The 24897-nt window shown below is 50.4% G+C and overlaps 1 protein-coding gene across 3 annotated transcripts in view; it reads left to right on the top strand.

Moving 5' to 3' along the window:
* The window catches only part of RFX2 (regulatory factor X2), a 66660-nt gene extending 42291 nt beyond the window's left edge, over positions 1-24369 (top strand). For all 3 annotated transcript variants that reach the window (XM_083720351.1, XM_083720350.1, XM_083720352.1), the window contains 12 exons: positions 3402-3583; positions 6161-6280; positions 7763-7878; positions 8852-8970; positions 10059-10174; positions 12155-12306; positions 17380-17477; positions 18692-18841; positions 20878-21086; positions 21217-21370; positions 22622-22664; positions 23644-24369. In XM_083720351.1, the coding sequence (XP_083576477.1) occupies positions 3402-3583; positions 6161-6280; positions 7763-7878; positions 8852-8970; positions 10059-10174; positions 12155-12306; positions 17380-17477; positions 18692-18841; positions 20878-21086; positions 21217-21370; positions 22622-22664; positions 23644-23753 (1569 nt within the window). In that variant the 3' untranslated portion in view covers positions 23754-24369. The remainder of the gene's footprint in view (positions 1-3401; positions 3584-6160; positions 6281-7762; positions 7879-8851; positions 8971-10058; positions 10175-12154; positions 12307-17379; positions 17478-18691; positions 18842-20877; positions 21087-21216; positions 21371-22621; positions 22665-23643) is intronic.
* Positions 24370-24897: the final 528 nt, after the last annotated feature.

Here is a 24897-nt window from a genome sequence, read left to right as displayed (position 1 = left end):
ATTTGAAAGGAAATGGTGGGATGCTACCATGGACCTGCCAGGCTGTTGAATCATTTAGTTCAGTGTTTCCCACACTGGCTGGCAGCGGCTCTCCGGGGTTCCATGTAGGGGTCCCCCTTTCAACCCTACTGGGGATCCTAAAGGTTGAAATCTTGGACCTTCTGCATGTGTGATGGCACACCGCCTAAGACACAGCAATGGCCAAGCTGCCCCTTGAAGCCCACAGAGGTTAAGCTTGTGTGGCATATTAACTGCTTTGTATGTGCTGCTGTGTACCGATCAATTACTTGGTGGCGCTGTGGTCTAAACCAGTGAGCCTCTTGGGCTTGCCAATCAGAAGGTCGGCGGTTCGAATCCCTGCGATGGAGTGAGCTCCCGTTGCTCTGTCCCAGCTCCTGCCAACCTAGCAGTTCGAAAGCACACCAGCGCAAGTAGATAAATAGGTACCACTCTGGCAGGAAGGTAAACGGCGTCTCCATGCACTCTGGTTTCCATCACAGTGTTCCATTGTGCCAGAAGTGGTTTAGTCCTGCTGGCCACATGACCCAGAAAGCTGTCTGTGGACAAATGCCAGTTCCCTCGGCCTGTAAGCGAGATGAGTGCCGCCTTTGACTGGACTTAACCGTCCAGGGGTCTTTTACCTTTACCTTTTAAAAAAATTACTTGTACACCGCCCACCTGACAGGGTTGCCCCAGCACCTTTGGACGGTTTCCAACATAATAAAAACGCAGCAAATAATAATAATATTCTTATTTATTCACCAGCCACTCTGGGTGGTTTCCAACACAATAGAGAAACAGCAAATATCAAACATTTAAAACTTCCTGGCTGCCTTCAGATGTCTCCGGAAAGTCTCACAGTTGTTTATCTCCTTTGACATCTGACGGGAGGTCGTTCCACAGGGCAGGCACCACCACCGAGAAGGCCCTCTGCCTGGTTCCCTGCAACCTCATGTCCCGCAGGGAGGGAACCGCCAGAAGGCCCTAGGAGATGAACGATGGGGGTGGAGACGCTCCTTCAGGTAAACTGGGCCGAGGCCATTTAGGGATTGAAAGGTCAGCACCAACACTTTGAATTGTGCTCTGAAACGTACTGGGAGCCAACGTAGGTCTTTCAGGACTGGTGTTATATGGTCTCAGCGGCCACTCCCAGTCCCCAGTCTAGCTGCCGCATTCCAGATTAGTTGTAGCTTCCGAGTCACCTGCAAAGCTTTGCTTCTGGTCCACTGCTCCTTTCAGAAATGCTCCCCTTATCCGCAGCCTTCCCTGTCTTCCGTCGCAGCAGAACTTCCTCTGCTTGGCTCCTCTTTCTGTCCTCTCCTAAAGTGGTGCCGCGGCTTGCTACCTGCCAAGTTAACTGCATGCTCCTTAGCCCTTCACAGAGCTCTTGGTAGCTTCTCTCAGTTGTTGGGTTCAGGGGAGGAAGAGCAGGGAGCAACGCAGCAGTTGGGCAGGAAAGAGCTGTGGTGACTCTGAACTTAGGTCTATCTGAAGCCATCCTATAGCATGTTAGGCCGGGTCTGGGGAACTGTTTTTGGGCTGGCAGCCAGCGGCATAGCGTGGGTTGTCAGCACCCGGGGCAAGGCAAGTAATTTGCGCCCCCTAACCCCTAACCACGGGACGCAGGTGGCGCTGTGGGTTAAAGCCTCAGCGCCTAGGATTTGCCGATCGAAAGGTCGGCGGTTCGAATCCCTGCGGCGGGGTGAGCTCCCGCTGCTCGGTCCCAGCGCCTGCCAACCTAGCAGTTCGAAAGCACCTCCGGGTGCAAGTAGATAAATAGGGACCCCTTACCAGCGGGAAGGTAAACGGCGTTTCCGTGTGCGGCTCTGGCTCGCCAGAGCAGCGATGTCACGCTGGCCACGTGACCCGGAAGTGTCTCCGGACAGCGCTGGCCCCTGGCCTCTTAAGTGAGATGGGCGCACAACCCCAGAGTCTGTCAAGACTGGCCCGTATGGGCAGGGGTACCTTTACCTTTACCTTTAACCCCTAACCTGCCGCCGCTGCCAGCTTCTTCTTGCTGCTGCCTGGGCTGGGGTATTTACGGTAAGGTAGCCACGGTGGTGGCGGCGGGTCCGTGTCAGGTGATCTGAGGCGAGTTGCCGCTGGCGCTGCCGCCCAAACGACGGCGCTTGCCCGGAGGAGGAGAAGGGCAGAGAGGCGAGGAAAATGCAACATGGCCCAGCAGCTCCAGCAGCAGCGGTGGCGCCGCTGTGAGGATGGGCTGCCTGGCGTGCCCTCTGCGGCCCTGACGCGCGGGGAGCCGCTGCCTGCCGGACGCCTTCAGCCCGGACGCGCGCACAGCTCGTCGGTTCCGCGAGACATGGGGCTCTGCTACAGCCTGCGCCCGAGGCTCTTCGGCGACTCCGGAGGCGGCGAGCGCGCCCCCCCAGATGTTGCGCCCGGTGTGGCCGGCCCCCCTGCACCCCCCACGCTACGCCACTGCTGGCAGCCCAGATCTTCATCTCCCTTCCTCTGTCCCTGCAGGTGGCCCCGCCAACCCAAAGTTGAACAGTGAGTAGAGAGGCCAGCATGTTTCCTGCATGAAACACTGGCAGGGATGAGGTTCTCTGCTTCATTGGTTCATGAGTTGGTGGGGGGGGGGGCGCCTGAAGTTTTAGTCTGGCCCTGAATAGTTTTGTGGGTCCAGCTGGATGCCCCAGTAGGGACCGAAGCTTCTGCCTTCAAGATCGCACTTGCTCCACCGCTAAGCTGCCGATTTCCCACGACAAATTCAGGTTTCGTCCCTTGCAACGACAGAAAAAATTGGCCTACCCAACCATTTTGGGGACCTGCGATCAGACCGGAGTAGAATTTATTTTATTGCATGAAATTTCTTCGGCCACCCCTCGTAGCCGAGTAAGATTGCCTTCCCTAAACACGGTTTTAACAGTGAGTCCGTAGGTGACTGTGGAGGCCAATTCTGGATCCCCACGTCCTTCCACAGTGGGGACATAAGTTTCTGGGCAGGAGCTGATCACGGTGTGGATTTGCCAAGCGTGCCTTCCTCCTAGCTAAAGGCTATTCTCCAGCATGAAATTTATACACCCCTCTTTGCAAAAGATGACAGCTGCCTTTTGCGCGTTTGCTTGGTGGTAAGGGGGAGAGGTTCATAGAATCGAATCATAGATTTGTAGAGTTGGAAGGCCCCCTGTGGATCATCTATCCCAACCCCCTGCAATGCAGGAATATTATCTGTCCCATACAGGAATCGAACCCGCAACCTTGGGGTCATCACCACTGCGCTCTAACCAACTGAGCTATCCTAGTGCCCTCTTTTATGTTTGGTTCCAATTGCGTCCTCTGTGGGAGCTGTGCGCGTGCGAACGAGCGGGACCCAGCATGCAAAACCCTCTTAAATTCTCTCTTCCCCCTTCTCTCCCTTTAAAAAATCAAACCTGCAGCTTCAGTGGCTGCTGGACAACTACGAGACGGCCGAAGGGGTCAGCCTGCCGCGCAGCTCTCTCTATAACCATTACCTGCGCCACTGCCAAGAGCACAAGCTGGACCCCGTGAACGCCGCGTCCTTCGGGAAGCTGATCCGCTCCGTCTTCATGGGACTGAGGACCCGCCGGCTTGGCACAAGGTTTGCAGGGCAGGCGGGGTTGGGGCAGAGGGGGCTTACGAGGCCTCTGCATACACCGGGCTTGATCTCCCTTCAAAACCCCCGAGGACCAGAAACGTAGCTTTGTTTCTAGGGACTGCAGCTCAGCGCTGGAGGGCATACCGTATTTTTCGCTCTATAGGGTGCACCGGACCATAGGGCGCACCTAGTATTTTGGGGGGGGGGGAAATAACGGAAAAAACATTTACCAGCCCCAAAGAGCAAAGAAGCCAAGACAGCCAGCGGGATCTGGAACGAGTCTGGGAGCAGCAGTGAGGTTGCATGCAACCTCTCCTTCGCTCCCGGAGCTTGCTGCTATCCGCAAGCCTTCTGATCCCGGCAGGAACTCCCGCCGGGCTCCGAAGGCTTGCGGATATCTGCCCAAAGCCCGGGGTGCACAGCGCTGCGCTCCCCGGGATTTGGGCTGCTGCCTGCTATCCACAAGCCTTGGGAGCACAGCGGGCACTCCCGCCACGCTCAGAAGGCTTGTGGATAGCTGCCTGAAGCCTGGAGAGCAAGAGGGGTCGCTGCACACCAACCCCTCTCGCTCTCCAGGCTTCAGCGAAAGCCTGCATTCGCCCCACAGGACACACACACATTTCCCCTTCATTTTTGGAGGGGGAGAAGTGTGTCCTATAGAGCAAAAAATACGGTACTTTCCAAGCCTGTGCAACCCCCATTGTCTCTAGGCAGGCCCTATGAGAGCTGCAAAAAGGCAGTATTTGCAGTGCCCGGCTAGATGGACCCAATTATCTGACTTGGCGTAAGGCTACTTCCGGCGTTCTTATTTAAAGCCACCCCTTTGTTTTTTGAGCTTGAGGACTAGAATCCTGCTGGGGTGGGGAGGGTTAAGGAAGGACAATTTCTAATAATAATAATGATAGTAATTATAATAATTTGTTATTTATACACCACCCATCTGGCTGGGTTTCCCCAGCCACTCTGGGCGGCTCCCAACAGAATATTACTAATAATAATAAAGCGATCAAACATTAAAAGCTTCCCTTAACAGGGTTGCCATCAGATGTCTTTTGAAAGACAGATAGTTGTTTATTTCCTTGACATCTGACGGAAGGGCGTTCCAGGGGGCGGGTGCCACTACCGAGAAGGCCCTCTGCCTGGTTCCCTGTAACCTCACTTCTCGCAGGGAGGGAACCGCCAGAATGCCCTCAGAGCTGGAGCTCAGTGAACGATGGGGGTGGAGACGCTCCTTCAGGTATCCTGGGCCAAGGCTGTTTAGGGCTATAAACGTCAGCATCAACACTTTGCCCGGAAACGACCTGGGAGCCAGTGTAGGTCTTTCAAGACCGGTGTTATGTGGTCTCGGCCGCCGCTCCCAGTCACCAGTCCAGCTGCCGCATTCTGGATTAGTTGCAGTTTCCGGCTCACCTTCAAAGGGAGCCCCACGTAGAGCGCATTGCAGTAGTCCAAGCGGGAGATAACCAGAGCATGCACCACTCTGGAGAGACAGTGCGCAGGCAGGGAGGGTCTCAGCCAGCGTATAATAAAATAATAATAATAAAATTTTATTAATATCCCGCCCTCCCCAGCCGAAGCCGGGCTCAGAGCAGCTAACAACAGAAAAATAATACAGCATTCTCAAAATCAATTCGTTATAAAATCAGTTCAAATCAAATTGATGGCAACCATTGTGATAATAATACAATGGGAGAAAGCACTTGTTCGGCCTCTTCTATCTGAAAGACCACAGAGCCGCTGCCAGCCAGTGAAAGCAATGCCAGTCAAAATGGACCAAGGGTTCTGACTTGGTATAGCAGAACTTTATATGAAGGGTGCTCAGAGACTTCAAACGCAGCGCCCAGCGACATGAAAACCCTAGACTTGCAAGTTGCTGGCTACCGTATTTTTCGCTGTATAGGACGCACTTTTTCCCCTCCAAAAATGAAGGGGAAATGTGTGTGCGTCCTATGGAGCGAATGCAGGCTTTTGCGCACCGACCCCTCTCGCTCTCCAGGCTTCAGGCAGCTATCCGCAAGCCTTCGGAGCACGGCGGGAGTTCCCGCTGGGCTCCGAAGGCTTGCGGATAGCAGCCCGAAGCCCGGGGAGCGCAGCGCTGCCACACCGGGCTTCGGGCAGCTGTCCGCAAGCCTTCGGAGAGCAGCGGGAGTTCTCGCCGGGCTCAGAAGGCTTGCGGATACCAGCAAGCTCCGGGAGTGAAGGCGAGGTTGTACGCAACCTCACCCCCGCTCCCGGACCCGTTCTGGGGTCTGGGGAAATTCGGGCTTCCCCTGCCCCAGCCCCACAGCTAATAATAATAATAATAATATCTTTATTGTCATTGCCCCGTCTCGGGGACAATGAAATTACTTTCTAACGAAATTACAGCTAAAAACGAAGCCAAGACAGCGAGCGGGATCCATCCCTCTCTGCCTTGGCTTCTTTGCTCTTTGGGGCTGGGGGGGGGGGGAAATAAAAAAAGATTTCTTTATTCCCCCCCCCCCTAAAAACTAGGTGTGCCCTATAGTCCAGTGCACCTTATGGAGCAAAAAATACGGTAGTTTGTTGTTGTTTTGACTTAACCAATCTTCTCCCTCTCAGGGGAAATTCCAAATACCATTACTACGGTATCCGCCTCAAGCCGGACTCCCCGCTCAACCGCTTGCAGGAAGATGCTCAGTATATGGCGATGAGGCAACAGCCCATCCACCAGAAACAAAGGTATTTGATTTTCCCCATCCCTTCCATGGGTCCTGTTTTCAACTGCATATCAATACTTCTCCAATTTACCATCTTCCTAGATTATCAACACATTCTGTTAACATTACAAGTGTGTTTAAAATCCTGCTAATATATTTTTTTATCCAAACTTAAAACAAAACATATTATGCAGAAACATATCCTTATTTCCCCCCCATTTTTCCTCCCTCCCCGCACCCTCCCACACAACTCCCCCCCGACTTCCCTCAGTTCCAGTGTCTGATTTCTCTAAGAATGCTGTTCTTCATGTTACACAGTTGTATAGATCCTCAAACTATTTAGCTGATTTTTATAAATAAAAAGTTTATGAATGTTTCTTCAAAACCAGCCAAGGAGTCCAGTTCGCTTTGTTGCGTCTTCAAATACTTTGTAAAGGGTTCCCATTCATCTTTAAAGTCACAGTTATCCTTGTCCCGTAGCTTATATGTCAATTTTGCCAGTTCTGCATAGTCTATCAATTTTTCTTGCCATGATTCTTTAGTTGGGGTTTCTTCAGTCTTCCATCCTTGTGCTATTAGAACTCTCGCGGCCGTTGTCGCATATCAATACTTCTCCAATTTTCCATCTTCCTAGATTATCTATATATTCTGTTAACATTACAAGTGTGTTTAAAATCCTGCTAATATTTTGACCTGTTTACAATGGTTTTGTATCTACATTGTAAACATTTTTTAAAAATTTCTTGTCGTCTCAATTCCTGAGAAGAAACATAACAAATCTTGGGTTTTTTTTGAGTGTTCCTGGTTGTAGCCACTGGCCAAGAAGGCCACCTGAGCTCACATTTTAACCATTTGCTCAGAAGCAGGGCTCAAACCAAGATGCAGCTGTCGTTTGAAATACACACTTTGAATGTTGCCATTTCCCCAACCGAACAACACATGCTTGAGGTGTCTAAAACGTGTGTGTTAGCGAAAACTTCATGCAGGAATGCGCTGTGCTAGCGATGCTTGCAAAAAAGAAGAAGTGTGTGTGTCATTAGGAGAAATGCAAGCTCAAAATGCTGCAAACAGATGTCTGCCGTGACTTTAATAATAATAATAATAATAATAATAATAATAATAATAATAATAATAATAATATTTATTTATACCCTGCCCTCCCCAGCCAAGGCCGGGCTCAGGGCGGCTAACAAGCAATAATAAAAACAAGTTGAATGAATACAACTTAAAAACAAGATTAAAATACAACATTAAAATATTGAAACGTTAAAATATTAAAATGCAGCCTCATCACAGGAGGAGAAAGGAAAAAAGAAAGAGGGGGAGGGAATCAAATTGGCTCCAAACCAAAGGCCAGGCGGAACAACTCAGTCTTACAGGCCCTGCGGAAAGAAATCAGATCCTTTAAAAAAGGAGAGAAATAATCCAAAGCGATGAGGAGATTTGGAGCGGTGTTGAAGAAGTGGAAGTCTCAGTTTGACGCTTTCGTCCCTCCCGACTGCAGGTACAGACCTTCACAGAAGTTGGACGGCCTGGCGGAGGCCGGTTCGAACAGCAGCCTTCACTCCACGGCCGAGCAATCCGTTGCTGCGCAGAGCCAGCACCACCAGCAGTTCATTGGTGAGGAGCTATCTAATGCCAAGGTTGCAGGTTCGATTCCTGCATGGGGCGGCTGCGAATTCATGCATTGTGGGGGCTCAGACTCGATGATCCTTGGGGGGTCCCTTCCGACTCCATAATTCTATGATTTGGGAATCAATAATTGTGTGTGTGTGTCTGTATAAATAATTATATGTGCGTATGTAAAGGTAAAGGGACCCCTGACCATTAGGTCAAGTCGTGACCGACTCTGGGGTTGCGGTGCTCATCTCGCTTTATTGGCCAAGGGAGCCAGCGTACAGTTTCCAGGTCATGTGGCCAGCAGGACTAAGCCGCTTCTGGCGAATCAGAGCAGCGCACAGAAACGCTGTTTACCTTCCCGCTGGAGTGGTAGCTAGTTATCTACTTGCACTTTGTGCTTTCGAACTGCTAGGTTGGCAGGAGCAGGGACCGAGCAACGGGAGCTCACCCTGTCATTTTGGGGATTCGAACCGCCGACCTTCTGATCGGCAAGTCCTAGGCTCTGTGGTTTAACCCACAGCGCCACCCGCATCCCTAATGTGCATATATACAGTGTCGGATTTACGTATAAGCTAAACAAGCTATAGCTTAGGGCCCCACTCTCTTGGGGGCCCCCAGAAAATTAAAAGGATGTACATTTCCAAAATAGAAGATAAAAAACGAATAAAATAAAACCTACGTACAGCCACAGTGTTTTGTGTTGTGTAGGTTCCTATGATGTAAGTCATGGGCCCGGCCTGCTAGCCTGCTCCCTGAAGAGACACAGGCCAACTCAGCCCTCCAGATGTTTTGGGACTACAACTCCCATCATCCCTAGCTAACAGGACCAGTGGTCAGGGATGATGGGAGTTGTAGTCCAACAACATCTGGAGGGCCGAGTTTGCCTGTGCCTGGGTTATAATTCCTTCCCCCCACCCCATTCCTTTTTAAAGTTTTGGTCTTTCTGATTTCTGATTTTCTCCCTGCCCTGCAGACGTCACCCACATCCTCCCTGCGTTCCCAGCCCTCGATCTGGAAAATGTGCTCCTGCAGGAGGGAATCGACGCAAGCGACGTCAAGACTCTTCAGATCCTCTACAGGCGGCATTGCGAGGTGATTTTAAAGGAGGTTTATCGATTTCCAGTGAATGACACTTACAAAGAGAGAGAAAAGTGTGCAAAAACAAAATCGTAGCTCGCTGCCCACCCAAGACTGATCAATCTGCTTAAGTTTGCCAAAGGCGGTTGCCATTCTTCAGGGTTCTTAGTAAAGTGTTTTATAAAAGGGTGCCGGATTTCAACAAAAACCATCTACATACCGTATTTTTCTATGTATAAGACGCTCCCATGTATAAGACACCCTCTGTTTTTGGGGACTCCAAATTAAGAAAACACCCCTCAGCACTATAAGACGAGCCCCAATTTTAAACCTCATTTTTTGGTTAAAAAAACCTAGCCTTATACACGGAAAGATACGGTAATTTGTGTTATTCGATGCATGTTTCATTTCACTTTTAAATTGTATACCGCCTTTCTATACAGTCGTACCTTGGTTCTCGAACAGAATCCGTTCCGGAAATCTGTTCAACTTCTGGAAATGTTCCGAAACTGAGGTGTGGCTTCCGATTGGCTGCAGGAACCTCCTGCACTCAATCGGGAGCTGTGGAAGTTGCGTCGGACGTTCGGCTGCGAAAAACCGTACGCAAACCGGAACACTCGCTTCTAGGTTTGTGGTGTTCGGGAGCCAAAACGTCCCGAGTACCAAGGCATTTGAGATCCAAGGTATGACTGTACCTCGGGTTACAGACGCTTCAGATTACAGATACTTCAGGTTATAGACTCTGCTAACCCAGAAATAGTACCTCAGGTTAAGAACTTTGCTTCAGGATGAGAACAGAAATCGTGCTCCGGTGGCGCAGCGGCAGTGGGAGGCCCCATTAGCTAAAGTGGTGCTTCAGGTTAAGAACAGTTTCAGGTTAAGAACGGACTTCTGGAACGAATAAAGTATTTAACCTGAGGTACCACCACTGTATATTTCTTCCAATCTTCTGTAAATCTCTGGTCCCGCAGGTTTCAAATCCTTCCTGTCGTTTTATCTAATTCTGCGTAGTCCATTAATTTTTGTTTGCCATTCTTCTTTCGTCGGAATCTCTTCTTCCATTTCTGGGCTTTGCCGCGCTACATTTCCCTCTCTCTCCCCAGGCGAACGTGGACGTCGTGATGAGCTTACAGTTCCCTTATATCGAGAAGCTGTGGCAGTCTTTCTGGAACTCGGAGTCTCACTTAAGCGAATCGGCCTCCGCTGCCGTCCCTTCCAGGTAAATCACTGCGCTGCGCAACCTGCCCACCCCACAACAACAACCATTTCGTTGAAAATTCTACATCTCACAGTCAAAATTCTACATCTCACAGTCAAAATTCTACATCTCACAGTCAAAAACCTACGGCCATTTCTAGGGATTCTCTGCCTCCTGAGCAAAGGAAAACCCAACACTGTGTCTGTAAGAACTCGATCGATAAGCAGTTTATCATCTCCCCACCCCCTCAATAAATAGTGAAACTGAACTTCCCGGCTGAAGTTTGCAAAATTCTTGTATTTTGCATTACGTGTCGTGGCAGCCATGACCTCAGCTGGCCATGAGAATTCCCCACCCTTGGCCTTAAAAGTGTGTTGGCGGAATGAGCGAATCGCTACATTGCCGCTTTGTGCAATACGGTTATAACTTCTTCTTTTTAACAACCTCATGTCCCTGCAGCTTAGTTAGACGAACTTTGGCCTGAAAACAAAGGAATGAACTGTTGCTTCCAAATCTTTTTTGGGGGGAAAGGTCACCCCGAAATCAATGAATCGATTTTTGTATATGTAACTGCATGTAAATGCACGCTAATCATAACTGTGTACAGGAAAAACAGAGCTTGCAGATTTTCTAAGACACGTACGACACTTTGTACATATGACATAATATTTAATTTGTTAATTAAATTTTCGGTTTTACCATTTAAAATACTCACTTAAACATCTTTAAGATATCAATGACTTCTCTTCTTCTCTTTCCATGGTTCGTTTTACATATCATAAATCCCTGCGTATTTTACAAAATCTAAACCATTCAGTATTCCATTGTTGCACCCATCAAAACTTATTTGCACTGTTGAATTTATCTTAATGCTGCCCATGTTTTCACATAGTACATCAATTTTTATGGCTTGGAATAAATCAAGATTGCGTATGGTTTCAATATTTCTGACAGGTTCTTGAAGTCATTTTCATCGAGTTAAATATACAGTGGTACCTTGGTTTGCAAACAGTCTGCTTTGCATGCGTTTTGGATTACAAACACGTCAAACCCGGAAGTCCGGGTTTTGCAACCTTTTTTTGGATTACAACCCATATTTTTTTTATTACGAACAAATTGTTTTTGGAGACCCAATGGCGAAAGCGCGCCTTGGGTTACAACCTGTTTTGGTTTACAAACGGACCTCCGGAACCAATTATGGTTGTAAACCAAGGTACTACTGTACAGTGATTCAAAATTTTCATTTTGGGGTGACCTTTTTTCACCCCAAGTCCCTTTTTCAGTGTTTCTAAGCAGTCCCTTAGTCCCTTTTTCAGTGTTTCTAAGCAGGAGTTCATCCCTTTATGATACAGGAAATTGGATTTTTTTTGGGGGGGGAGTCAAAAAGTTGCAATCCTAATGTGCAAACTATGTTTTGAAAGGATATCATTGTGGGTTCGGCTTCTCACTGTGAATCCCCTTCCTTCCTCGCTCCAGCACTAGCTCAAAAAGCTGCCTAGCATCACTAGCTTTTTCTTCTCAGTTGTCCCCCTTCCTGCCTTCATGGGATGCGAATGGCGCTGTGGTCTAAACCACCGAGCCTCTTGGGCTTGCCGATCGGAAGGTCGGCAGTTCGAATCCCCGTGACGGTGTGAGCTGTTGCCTGTCCCAGCTCCTGCCAGCCTAGCAGTTCGAAAGCACACCAGCGCAAGTAGATAAATAGGTACCACTGTGGCAGGAAGGTAAATGGCGTTTCTGTGTGCTCTGGCTTCCGTCACAGTCTTCCGTTGCGCCAGAAGCGGTTTAGTCCTGCTGGCCACATGACCCAGAAAGCCGTCTGCGGACAAACGTCTGCTCCCCCAACCTGAAAGCGAGATGAGCGCCACAACCCCATAGTCACCTTTGACTGGACTTAACCACTCAGGGGTCCTTTACCTGCCTTCCTCCACCCCGAGTGCCGCCTGTGTTTCAAATTTCGGTAACCAAGGGGCTGCTGACCCTCACCCTTGTCCCTCCCCACAGCGAAGAGCCATGCGACGCCCTCGTCCCGAGGCACAAGCTGATCGCCATGTGCAAATATGTTCCCATCATGAAATGGATGCGAGGCTGCGACCACATCTTGTACCAGACGCTTGTGGAGATCCTCATCCCAGATGTTCTCCGGCCTGTTCCCAGTGAGTACAGAGTGGGGAGGACGCCGCTAAATCCATCTCTCTCTGTCTCCCTCCATCTCCCTTTCTCTCAAGGCTCCTTCTTGCTCTTTTCATCTGCTAAAAGTGCCTAAATTATTTTCACCCTGTGCAAGGGACATTTCCGGCTCCTTAAGGAGGCAGAGCATCAGCCTTCCATTATTATTATTATTATTATTATTATTATTATTATTATTATTAAAAACAAAAAAATTCCTTCCAGTAGCACCTTAAAGACCAACTAAGTCAGTTCTTGGTATGAGCTTTCGTGTGCATATTATTATTAGCTTTCATGTGCATGCACACTTCTTCAGATACCATGCACACGAAAACTCATACCAATAACAAACTTAGTTGGTCTCTAAGGTGTTACTAAGGGACGCAGGTGGCGCTGTGAGTTAAACCACAGAGCCTAGGGCTTGCTGATCGGAAGGTCGGCAGTTCGAATCCCCGCAATGACGGGGTGAGCTCCCGTTGCTTGGTCCCTGCTCCTGCCAACCTAGCAGTTCGAAAGCACGTCAAAGTGCAAGTAGATAAATAGGTACCACTCCGGCAGGAAGGTAAATGGCGTTTCCGTGTGCTGCTCTGGTTCGCCAGAAGCGGCTTAGTCATGCTGGCCACATGACCCGGAAGCTGTACACCGGCTCCCTTGGCCAGTAAAGCGAGATGAGCGCCGCAACCCCAGAGCCGGTCACGACTGGACCTAATGGCCAGGGGTCCCTTTACCTTTACGGTGCTACTAGAAGGAATTTTTTTATTTTGTTTCGACTATGGCGGGTGGCGCTGTGGGTAAAATCTCAGTGCCTAGGACTTGCCGATCATATGGTCGGCGGTTCGAATCCCCGCGGCGGGGTGAGCTCCCGTCGTTCGGTCCCTGCTCCTGCCCACCTAGCAGTTCGAAAGCACCCTTAAGTGCAAGTAGATAAATAGGTACCGGTTTATAGCGGGAAGGTAAATGGCGTTTCCGTGTGCTGCGCTGGTGCTGGCTCGCCAGATGCAGCTTCGTCACGCTGGCCACGTGACCCGGAAGTGTCTCTGGACAGCGCTGGCTCCTGGCCTCTTGAGCGAGATGAGCGCACAACCCTAGAGTCGGACACGACTGGCCCGTGCGGGCAGGGGTACCTTTACCTTTACCTTTTGGCAGACCAACACAGCTACTTACCTGTAAATAATAATAATAATAATAATAATAATAATAATAATAATAATAATAATAATAATTTATTTATTTATACCCTGCCCATCTGGCTGGATTTCCCCAGCCACTCTGGGCGGCTTCCAACCGTATATTAAAAACACAATACAGCATCAAACATTAAAAAAACTTCCCTAAACAGGGCCGCCTTCAGATGTGTTTTAAAAGTAAGATAGTTGCTTATTGCCTTGGCATCTGCTGGGAGGGCGTTCCAGGGGGCGGGCACCACCACCGAGAAGGCCCTCTGCCTGGTTCCCTGTAACCTCACTTCTTGCAGCGAGGGAACCGCCAGAAGGCCCTCAGCACGTGCAGAACATCCCAATCCTCAGGCTATCTGGGGCGGGATCGGGGGTGTAGTAAGCTCCTGACCGAAACCTTGGAGAGATTCTGCCAGTCAGAGTGGACAGTACTGAGATAGGTGGTCCCCACTGGACTCAGTATATAATAAGAGAGCTTCCATATAAGAGATCCTGGATAGCTCAGTTGGCTAGAGTGTGGTGCTGATGACGTCAAGGTTGCAGGTTCGATTCCCGTATGGGACAGCTGCATATTCCTGCATTGCAGAAATGATCCCTTCCAGTTCTATGATTCTAAAACCTGAGCTCAGCAGCTCTCCTCCCTCCTGCAGTTTCCAACATCTGGAATACCGTATTTTTCGCTCTATAAGATGCACCAGACCACAAGACGCACCTAGTTTTTGGAGGAGGAAAACAATAAAAATAATATTCTGAATCTCAGAAGCCAGAACAGCAAGAGGGATCACTGCGCAGTGAAAGCAGCTATCCCTCTTGCTGTTCTGGCTTCTGGGATAGCTGCGCAGCCTGCATTCGCTCCATAAGACGCACACACACATTTTCCCTTACTTTTTAGGAGGGGGAAAGTGAGCCTTACAGAGCAAAAAATATGGTACTTCCTCCGGCAGCAGAGAGAGACCACAGCTGTTGTGGCCAGTAGTTACCGGAAGCCGCATCCTCCCCAAATTGTTCTGACCTTCTTTTAAGCCTGTCCCCCACTCTTCTGGGAGCAAATTCCATAGTTTAACTCTGTGCTGTGCGAAGAAGTAAAATGCTGCCGGTGATTTTCTCTTTTCTTTTTTCTTTTGCAAAGGAATGAATGGGTGAAACACTATTCCAGGGTTTAATCCGGCCTGAGAATATCAAAAATGTAGCCTAAACAGATGCAATTGCTAAAATACTAAAAAAACAGGCTTACCTGTTCAGGTCAATGGCCAATACTTAAGCTTACCAGATTTATTTCAATGAATCCGGGGACATAATAATAATAATAATAATAATAATAATAATAATAATAATATTTATATCCCGCCCTCCCCAGCCGAAGCCGGGCTCAGGGCGGCTAACTACAATAAAATAATACCACATTATAAAACCATTCATTATAAAATTAATTCAAATCAAACTGATGGCAACCAATCAGGCTAGAGATTCTGTGAAGATTGCCAAAGGAGGGAGTCAGGCTGCGCCCTGGCCAAAGGCCTGGTGGAACAGCTCTGTCTTGCAGGCCCTGTGGAAAGATGTCAAGTCCCGCAGGGCCCTAGTCTCTTGGGACAGAGCGTTCCACCAGATCGGGGCCACGGCCGAAAAAGCCCTGGCTCTGGTTGAGGCCAGCCTAACCTCCCTGTGGCCTGGGACCTCCAAGATGATTTTGTTTGAAGACCGTAAGTTCCTCTGTGGGGCATGCCAGGAGAGGCGGTCACGTAGGTATAAATAAATAAGAAGAGTTTGGATTTGATATCTCGCCTTTCACTCCCCTTAAGGAGTCTCAAAGCGGCCCACATTCTCCTTTCCCTTCCTCCCCCACAACAAACACTCTGTGAGGTGAGTGGGGCTGAGAGACTTCAGAGAAGCGTGACTGGCCCAAGGTCACCCAGCAGCTGCATGTGGAGGGGCGGAGACTCAAACCCGGTTCCCCAGATTACGAGACTACCGCTCTTAACCACTCCACTCCACTGGCTCTCTTCGGAAGTTTGGTTTCGGAAGAAGCCCACACTTCTTGCCAGCCAATGGCTCAACAGGGGCCACACAGGAAAACTGGCACCGTGCAAGATCTGTGGGAAACAGAAGAGGCCAGTTTTTTGGTCCTAGCTTCTTACCTGGCACGCCTGCAGCCAGGAGAGGCTTAGGTCCGTGCCCAAAAAAGTGCTTCATGGAAGGGGAAAAGACTTCCCATCAGCCACAGGGGCACATTTCTTTGGGGCAACTTTGTTTGTGAGGGGTGGAGCGAGAGGAGGACAAGATACAGAAGTGGCCAGACTTCTGTAAGTTTTATTTCTTACGTTGGGTCACACCTGCATCATGCATTTAAAGCACACGGCTTCCCTTACGCCCCAAAATCCTGGGGACCGTAATTTAAAGTGCTGGAAATCGTAGTTCTGCAAGGATCCTTTGTGGTTCATAGTGCAGGTGTAATAATAATAACTGTATTTTAATAAGTTTGTTGGAAGCCGCCCAAAGTGGCTGGGGAAACCCAGCCAGGTGGGTAGGGTATTAATAATAATAATAATAATAATAATAATAATTACACCACACTGGCTCTCATAAATAAACACTACACGTTTGGGACGTTGATGGGCTGCCACCGCCCTGACCTCAACCACCACGTTTCCCCTTCCTCCGAGGCTTCTGTCTCCTTTATCCACAAGCCTGGGCAGCCCCTGAGTTGTTGGTTCTTCGGTGGTGGGTCAGCGGTGCACGGCGGGTCAGGCATGGAAGGCGGAGAAGGAGGGCCAAGAGCAGTGCCGATGGCAAGACTCGGGCAGCGTGATGCCTCCCTTCCCATTGGAGCAGCCCCAATCCCATTCCTACTTGCGTGCAAGCAGGAGGGGGCGGGGATCCCGCAGCTTGGAAGGGAGGCTTCCCTTGGCCTGACTGAGAGATCCCTGCCTCCTCCTGCTTGCACGCATATAATAATAATAATAATTTATTATTTGTACCCCGCCCATCTGGCTGGGTTTCCCCAGCCACTCTGGGCGGCTTCTACAAAGACCAAAAATACACTAATATGTCAAACATTAAAAACTTCCCTGAACAGGGCTGCCTTCAGATGTCTTCTGAATGTCAGGTAGTTGTTTATCGCTTTGACATCTGATGGGAGGGCATTCTACAGGGCGGGCGCCACCACCGAGAAGGCCCTCTGCCTGGTTCCCTGTAACTTGGCCTCTCGCAGTGAGGGAACCGCCAGAAGGCCCTCGGAGCTGGACCTCAGTGTCCGGGCAGAACGATGGGGGTGGAGACGCTCTGAAAGGCAGCGTGAAGCCTCCCTTCACAGCTTAGTTTCTGGGGTCAGGGAAGGTGGAGGCAGCCTGGAAGCTGCATCTTAGAGCCCCTGTACCACCATCATATGGGGACTTCGGAGCAGCTCCTGAAGCCAGCCAGAGCCAACTGCTCCGGGCTGCTGAGACTGCCGCTGCTGCATTTCCCGGGGACATTAGATGAAATCCGGGGACATTCCGGGGATGGAATTTGTCTGGGGACTTGTTCGCAAATCCGGGGACTGTTGCCGGGAAACGGGGACTTCTGGTAACCCCACAATACGTGGCAATGAATTTACTGCATTTTAGTATCTACTTGATTGCATTTTCATATTCTTCGGCTGAATTAAAGTTCACCGCCCCCCCCCCCTGCATTATTCAGAAGGATTCTATATCTCTTCTTCTTCTCTTGTGATTTCACTGGCAGCACCCTGGCCTCGTTTCCTTCCTTGCTAATCGTTGAGCTTCTGCAGATTTTGCTTACTTGGGCGAAACTTTAGAAATTAAAGAGGAAGGGGGGGATGTGGGGTGCTGTGAAGGTTTTGCCAGCCTGACGAGGCTGCTCTGTCTAGACCTCGCTTTGTCCCCACAGGCACGTTGACCCAGGCCATCCGCAACTTCGCCAAAAGTTTGGAAGGCTGGCTAATAAACGCCATGAGCGACTTCCCCCAGCAGATCGTCCAGACAAAGGTAAACAGCGGGTGCAGCATGTTGCATCCCTTTCCTTCCTGCTCTAGTTATCTCCCGCTTGGACTACTGCCATGCACTCTACGTGGGGCTGCCTTTGAAGGTGACCTGGAAACTACCACTAATCCAGAATGCGGCAGCTAGACTGGGGACTAGGAGCGGCCGCCAAGACCACATAACATCGGTCTTGAAAGACCTACATTGGCTCCTAGTACATTTCCAAGCACAATTCAAAGTGTTGGTGCTGACCTTTCAAGCCCTAAATGGCCTCGGCCCAGTATACCTGAATGAGCGACTCCACCCCCATCGTTCTGCCCGGACGCTGAGGTCCAGCTCCGAGGGCCTTTTGGCGGTTCCCTCGTTGCGAGAAGCAAAGCTACAGGGAATCAGGCAGAGGGCCTTCTCGGTAGTGGCACCCGCCTTGTGGAACGCCCTCCCATCAGATGTCAAAACGATAAACAACTACCTGACATTCAGAAGACATCTTAAAGCAGCCCTGTTCAGGGAAGTTTTTAATGTGTGACATTTTAGTGTATTTTTGGTCTCTGTGGAAGCCGCCCAGAGTGGCTGGGGAAACCCAGCCAGATGGGCGGGGTACAAATAATAAATTATTATTGTTGTTGTTGTTGTTATTATTATTATTATTATTATTATTACTACTACTACTACAGTCTGAACAGCTTTGGGGCAGCTGCGTTTGGAACCGGTCCCTAGGTCCTCACAGCCTAGCCTCAGTTATCCAAACCCCTAGCAATTGACTGGTGTTTTTGAAAGCAGATTTTCCGGCAGCACAAATTTCCTTTCTTAAGAAAAACTTTTTTTTCAAAGTTTCAAAAAGAGAAAACAGTTTACCTTCCCACCAGAGTGGTACCTATTTATCTACTTGCACTGGTGTGCTTTCGAACTGTTAGGTCAGCAGGAGCAGGGACTGAGCAATGGGAGCTCACCCCATCGCGGGGATTCAAACCGCCGACCTTCCGATTGGCAAGCCCAAGAGGCTCAGTGGTTTAGACCACAGCGCCACCCGCCTTCCCCCCTTTTTTTTATATTTACCTTTGTATAAATTTAATAAATAAATGAAGCACGACTCAACGTCTCTTGCATTTCATCTGCTCTCTGCTTTGCGTTCTTCACTTTTTGTTTCTCTCTCTCTCTCTCTCTCTCTCTCTCTCTCTCTCTCATCCCCAATCCCTGTCGCCACCTCCCGGACACACCAGGTGGGTGTGGTGAGCGCCTTTGCACAGACTCTCCGCAGGTACACCTCCCTCAACCACCTGGCTCAGGCAGCTCGCGCCGTCCTCCAGAACACCTCGCAGATCAACCAGATGCTCAGCGATCTCAACCGGGTGGATTTTGCTAACGTCCAGGTGAGCCGGAGCATCGCAGCATCATAGAACTGTAGAGATCAGGTGGGATTGCTATGAGGAATTATAACAAACATAGAGTAAGCCATCTGTGTCAGCAATGAAAGCATTGCGTTGACTGGGTTTAAACTATTTTGATATGATTCTTGATCAATCCACACCTCTGCATCCCGGTTCCATTTCTCTTTCTTGACCAGTCACGTACACACTTAGACAGGCAGGCATCCTGGGTCCTCAAAGACAATGGGCAGTTTCTTTGATGTAGCTTTTCTGATATGTTAATCTCAGGATGTTAATCTTAGGGCCAGGAAACAGATCTCACCTGAAGGTGATAATGATCGCTGTCCTCCTGGCCATCCTTCTTATCATGTGTATTGATTGTTTATGACCTCCGGGGTTGCTGAATACAGTCCTTTGTAGTTTTCATTCATTTACCCAAAAGTATGCATGCCTAACTAGTGTTTGTAGTTTAACTTTGTCCCCACATGGGGTTTGTTGAAATGCTCAGAAGAAATCTGATTGGTTCTTATGGACACTCTGTAAAAAGTTCTTTTGTGAATAAAACGACCTGGGCCGAGGGGTAGAGAGACACAGAAAGATTATTATACGCACCCTTCCCAGAGCTTTGCTGGTTCAAGCCTCTGTGTGTATTCTTATTAATCAGAGTTCAATCCCTCCTTTACTTTGTGAATGCCTCATAGACTGACCCATTGCCACCGCCCTTCTGAGTAATACTCCTCCCCAACCTCTCACTATATAGAAGGGTCTGGTGACTTCTGTTTCAGTGTATCTGAAGAAGTGTGCATGCACACGAAAGCTTATACCCAGAGCAAACTTAGTTGGTCTCTAAGGTGCTACTGGAAGGATTTTTTAAAAAAAATTCTTCCTCCTTTCCCCCTTTTGTTTTTATGCTCCATCACTGGGGCTTCCCCATACTGGCAGAGCTGAGCACCCGTGCATGAGCATAACCAGCCTAGGACCCTCGTACCTGCAAGACCGCCTCTCCTGGTATGCCCCATGGAGGACCTTACGGTCTGCAAATAATAACATCCTGGAGATCCCGGGCCTCAGGGAGATTAGGCTGGCCTCGACCATGGTCAAGGCCTTTTCGGTGTTGGCCCCGGCCTGGTGGAACGCTCTGCCACAAGAGATCAGGGCCCTGTGGGGTTTGACATCTTTCCGCAGGGCCTGTAAGACGGAGTTGTTCTGCCAGGCCTTTGGTCAGGGCTCAGCCTGACTCCCCTTTTTGTATAAGAACTAGTACGAAAGAAGCCTCCCAGCATTCTCACAGGCCCATATAAGAGCAGCGTACACAGTTGGGCCTGATGAGCGTTTATGGTTCCCAACTCAAATCCTGCGGAAAGCCATCTAATTCAGATTTTTACCCTGACTTGTTTTTTAAGAGGTGATTTAAGTATTGTTTGATTTTAAATCAATGTTTATATTTGACGTTCGCCACCTTGGTCGGGGAAGGTGGGATACAAGTAAAAGTTTATCACGACTGGCCCGTGCAGTCAGGGGTATTACGATAATGAAGCAATGCAGCTGCAAAGTCCTAGCTTGAAGTGTAAACATGATGGGAATGTTGGGACTGCTGTGGGAACAGAGGGGCAGTCATTTCACAGTGCGCAGCACCGGAATTACCTCAGAATGTAATATGAGCTGTACAGGATGTACAGGAAGTTTTAGACTCAACGCTGCTGGAATTTGAAGAGAGCAGCCATGTTTTTTGTAACGCTGCAAAGACAGAAATAAAAGCATGTAAATACATTTCTGTCTATCTCTTTCCCCTGCCTGGGGGGGGGGGAGGCAGGAAAGAGGGGTGTGTTCTTCTCACGTTTGAGAAGAATCGCCGATCGAGACCTTGGGCAATGCAGCCAGGGAGGTCAACAGGAAATCAAGCCGGGTGCCTGGACTGCTGCCAGCTTCTCGTGAGAAGGGCTTGAATTTCCAACAAGGGGTACCTTTACCTTTTATTATATGTACACCTCTCTCCCTCCCTCCCTCCCAAACCTCCCTCCCTCTCTTTCCCCGTCCAGGAGCAAGCCTCGTGGGTGTGCCAGTGCGAGGAGAGCCTGGTACAGAAACTGGAGCAGGATTTCAAGCTGACCCTCCAGCAGCAGAGCTCTTTGGACCAGTGGGCCAGCTGGCTGGACAACGTGGTGACCCAGGTCCTAAAGCACCACGAGGGAGGGGCCGGCTTCCCAAAGGCAGCCCGGCAGTTCTTGCTGAAGTGGTCCTTCTACAGGTCAGGCCCTGTTGCCACCCGGGGTCAAAACCCCGGCTGCTTTCCTCCCGACCCCCTGCGTGCTGCAGCAAGTTAACTCTGCATCGCGTTGATAGCGGGTTTTGTGTGTGTGTGTGTTGTCCCTCGACAGCTCCATGGTGATCCGAGACCTCACCCTGCGCAGCGCCACCAGCTTCGGCTCCTTTCACTTGATCCGCCTGCTGTACGACGAGTACATGTTCTACCTGGTGGAGCACCGCGTGGCTCAAGCGACGGGGGAGACGCCCATTGCCGTGATGGGAGAGGTAAGGGTGGGTTGAGCCTCCTCCGAGAGGAGCCAGAGACTAGGAATCTGCCCTGGGTGCACCCACAGGGCTGCACAAACCCAGAGGGTCGTTGCAATAGGCTTGAACTGCCTTGCCCCGGTGAGCAACCTGCCTGCTGAATCCTGCACCAGCTGAAGTTTCTGGGAGCCAGTGTGGTGTAGTGGTTAAGAGCGGCAGACTCGTAATCTGGTGAACCGGGTTCGCTTCCCCGCTTCTCCACCTGCAGCTGCTGGGTGACCTTGGGCCAGTCACACTTCTCTGAAGTCTCTCAGCCCCACTCACCTCACAGAGTGTTTGTTGTGGGGGAGGAAGGGAAAGGAGAATGTTAGCCGCTTTGAGACTCCTTCGGGTAGTGTTAAAGCAGGATATTAAATCCAAACTCTTCTAAACCATCTGAGAAAAAAATGAGTTTGCTATGAGTTATATGGGTTCAGCTTAGGAGCGGGGGGCGCTGTGGTCTAAACCGCTGAGCCTCTTGGGCTTGCCAATCGGAATGTTGGTGGTTCGAATCCCTGCGATGGGGTGAGCTCCCGTTGCTCGGTCCCTGCTTCTGCCAACCTAGCAGTTCGAAAGCACACCAGTACAAGTAGATAAATAGGCACTGCTGTGGCAGGTAGGTAAACGGCATTTCTGTGCACTCTGGTTTCTGTCATGGTGTCCCGTTGTGCCAGAAATGGTTTAGTCCTGCTGGCCACATGACCTGCAAAGCCGTCTGCGGACAAACGCCAGCTCCCTCGGCCTGAAAGCGAGATGAGTGCCGCAACCCCATAGTCACCTTTGACTGGACTTAACTGTCCAGGGTCCTTTACCTTTTTTACCTTTACCTAGTCTCCCCCCCCCCCCCCATAATGGATCAAAATAAATACTGCTAATTTTGTGTAATAAAATTGGCTTATTAGAATTGTCGGTCGGTAAAATAAAAAAACGTATCAAGAGATAACTTGTGAGGGAGCCCCCCGTGATTTTGACCACCAAAGGGTTTAATCCAGCACTGGTTTCAGAGATCAAGCTGCTTGGCCTCAAGCAGTCCTGAAAGTACGCCGGAACCGAATCGCTCAGGGCATTTGTGCATCAGAACAAGAGCTTTGGCCCACCAGCAGCTTTGGATGCTCCACAGTTGGGGGGGGGGGTAACAAGGGAGCAGTGGGGAATTGATGAGCAAAGCAGGGGGGGCGTTCTCCAGATTCGCTCACAATGAAATGCCCCCCCCCCCCCCGTTTTCTCTTGCAGTTCAGTGACCTGGCCTCCGTGTCTCCAGCCTTGCTCGATAAAGGTATTTTTTGCCTCAGATATCCTCTTTGCTCCTTCCGGTCATGGGCCATGTAGGGAGGGGGTTGGGGCTGGGTTGATTAAATACTTGCGGGTGGCGCTGTGGGTTAAACCACAGAGCCTAGGACTTGCTGATCAGAAGGTAGGCGGTTCAAATCCCCACGACAGGGTGAGCTCCCGTTGCTCGGTCCCTGCTCCTGCCAACCTAGCAGTTCAGAAGCACGTCAAAGTGCAAGTAGATAAATAGGTACCACTCCGGCAGGAAGGTAAACGGCGTTTCCATGCGCTGCTCTGGTTCACCAGAAGCGGCTTAGTCCTGCTGGACACATGACCCAGAAGCTATACGCCAGCCTCCTCGGCCAATAAAGGGAGATGAACGCCGCAACCCCAGAGTCGTCCACGACTGGACCTAATGGTCAGGGGTCCCTTTACCTTTTTATCCCGCTTCTGCAGCAACAAAGCTGAGCTCAAAGCAGCTCACAAGAACTGCGGTGCCCTTGACGGACAACCGCCATAATGTCAGGCACAATAGCATATAGAATCGTGGGGTTGTAGAGTCCAACCCTCAGCAATTGCTGGACGAACAACCAATCCATCAAAGCAGTTAATGTAAGTCATAGTAACTATTGCCAAGATATTTCCTGGTCACAACAAAAAGTGGATTAGCTTTTCTCCAATGCGTTTCTTCTCAATTCACAGTACATGAATTATAGACACTTGCAGAAAACAATACGTTGATAAATCGTTTGGGGGGGCTGTTGGGTCATTGGTGGCTGGTTGGAGAAAAGGGGGGGGGGTGGCAGCTGCAGGATCCTGCAACCCGGACCCTGCGGTTTGTATTCAGCTACGCTTAACTCGGAGCGAACCTGCTAGAATGAGTGGAGCAAAGTCAGCCGTGCCCATTCATTCCGGTGGGTCTGCTCCGAGCCGCGACTCCTGCTGAATGCAGCCCTGTGACTTCTGTCTCTCCTCTCTCCCCGCAGACGACACCAGCGACCTGGGCAGCGAGGCGGAGGCGGATTCCCGATGCGCCGGCGAGCCCCTCGTGAAGCGTGAACGCAGCGATCCCGGCCCCTCGCTGCAAGAGATCTAATAAGAGTTGGCACGGCGGGAGACGCCCAGCTCCCGTCGCGTTCCAACTCCGGAAGCAAAAGTTTCCAAAGCTTTCTGGAAACCCCCAAAGGCTGGGTTTCCACCTCCTCCACAATCCGAGTGCCTCTTAGCTCCTCTTAACGTTTACTTGTCTTCACAGGCGGGGTCCCTGGCGGCTGCCCGGTCAGCTGCGCGGGCAGAAGCTGGCCCAGTTGCGGCAAAGGGAATCAGCGGCCAGCTCTTCCCTTCCGATGGGGGGGGGGGTCCCTGGCCCCTTCTACCCTGAACGTGGAGCTGTCTGTCTGTCTGTCTGTCTGTCTGTCTCTCTCTCAATTCCCCTCTCCCTCGTATCCTCGTGCTCTTGGCCTTAACTGACTCTTTGAATGGATTGCGGAACCCGCGGAGACCGGGTGCTTGGTTGGCCGTGACAGCCCGAAACCCAGCCATCTCCTCTAGGGTTCCCTAGATTACCACTGTGATGAAGCTCTGCTTGACCCCCTGAAAGACCCCTTTCCTTTCCACTGCGCCTCGTGGGGAGGCAGAAGTTGGGGGGGGCCTCTGGTCTGCCCCCCCGTGCTTCCCCCTACTTGCCAAATAAAATTACAATGTGGCACACAGCCTGTTGTGGTTCTTCTTTTCAATTGCTCTGTGCTGGAAGGAGTTCCGCCCGCCTCGCTGGCCGGATGTGGATCGTACCCCCTTCCATGCACCGAGCTGCAAGTGAGACGGGGGTCCCGCAACCAGCTCGGGCTGAACGCACCAAAGCTGGGAATTGTGCAGTTTTTAAAGTGAGGGTCTTGGCAGAGGGTGGGCCACTCTTTGGTTGTGGCCGGTCCTGTCTTGAAAAGGCAACACCCATTGGGGGTAGCAGGGGGAGAGAGATGCACATTAGAAGAAAGGAGAGATTGAAGAGAAAGGGGGTTGGAGGATGGATGGTGGCAACAGATTAAGGTTGAATCCTAACAAGGCAGAAGTTTTGGGAGGACAGGAGGCGGGCAGGTGTGGAGGACTCCCTGGTCCTGAATGGGGTCGCTGTGTCCCTGAAGGACCAGGTGCGCAGCCTGGGAGTCGTTTTGGACTCACAGCTGTCCATGGAGGCGCAGGTCAATTCTGTGTCCAGGGTGGCTGTCTACCAGCACCATATG

The sequence above is a fragment of the Podarcis gaigeae genome (assembly GCF_964106915.1).
Source record: "Podarcis gaigeae genome assembly, chromosome: 18".
NCBI lineage: Eukaryota > Metazoa > Chordata > Lepidosauria > Squamata > Lacertidae > Podarcis > Podarcis gaigeae.
Note: the sequence above shows the minus strand (reverse complement) of the source record. Positions and strands in the feature narration are given on the sequence as shown.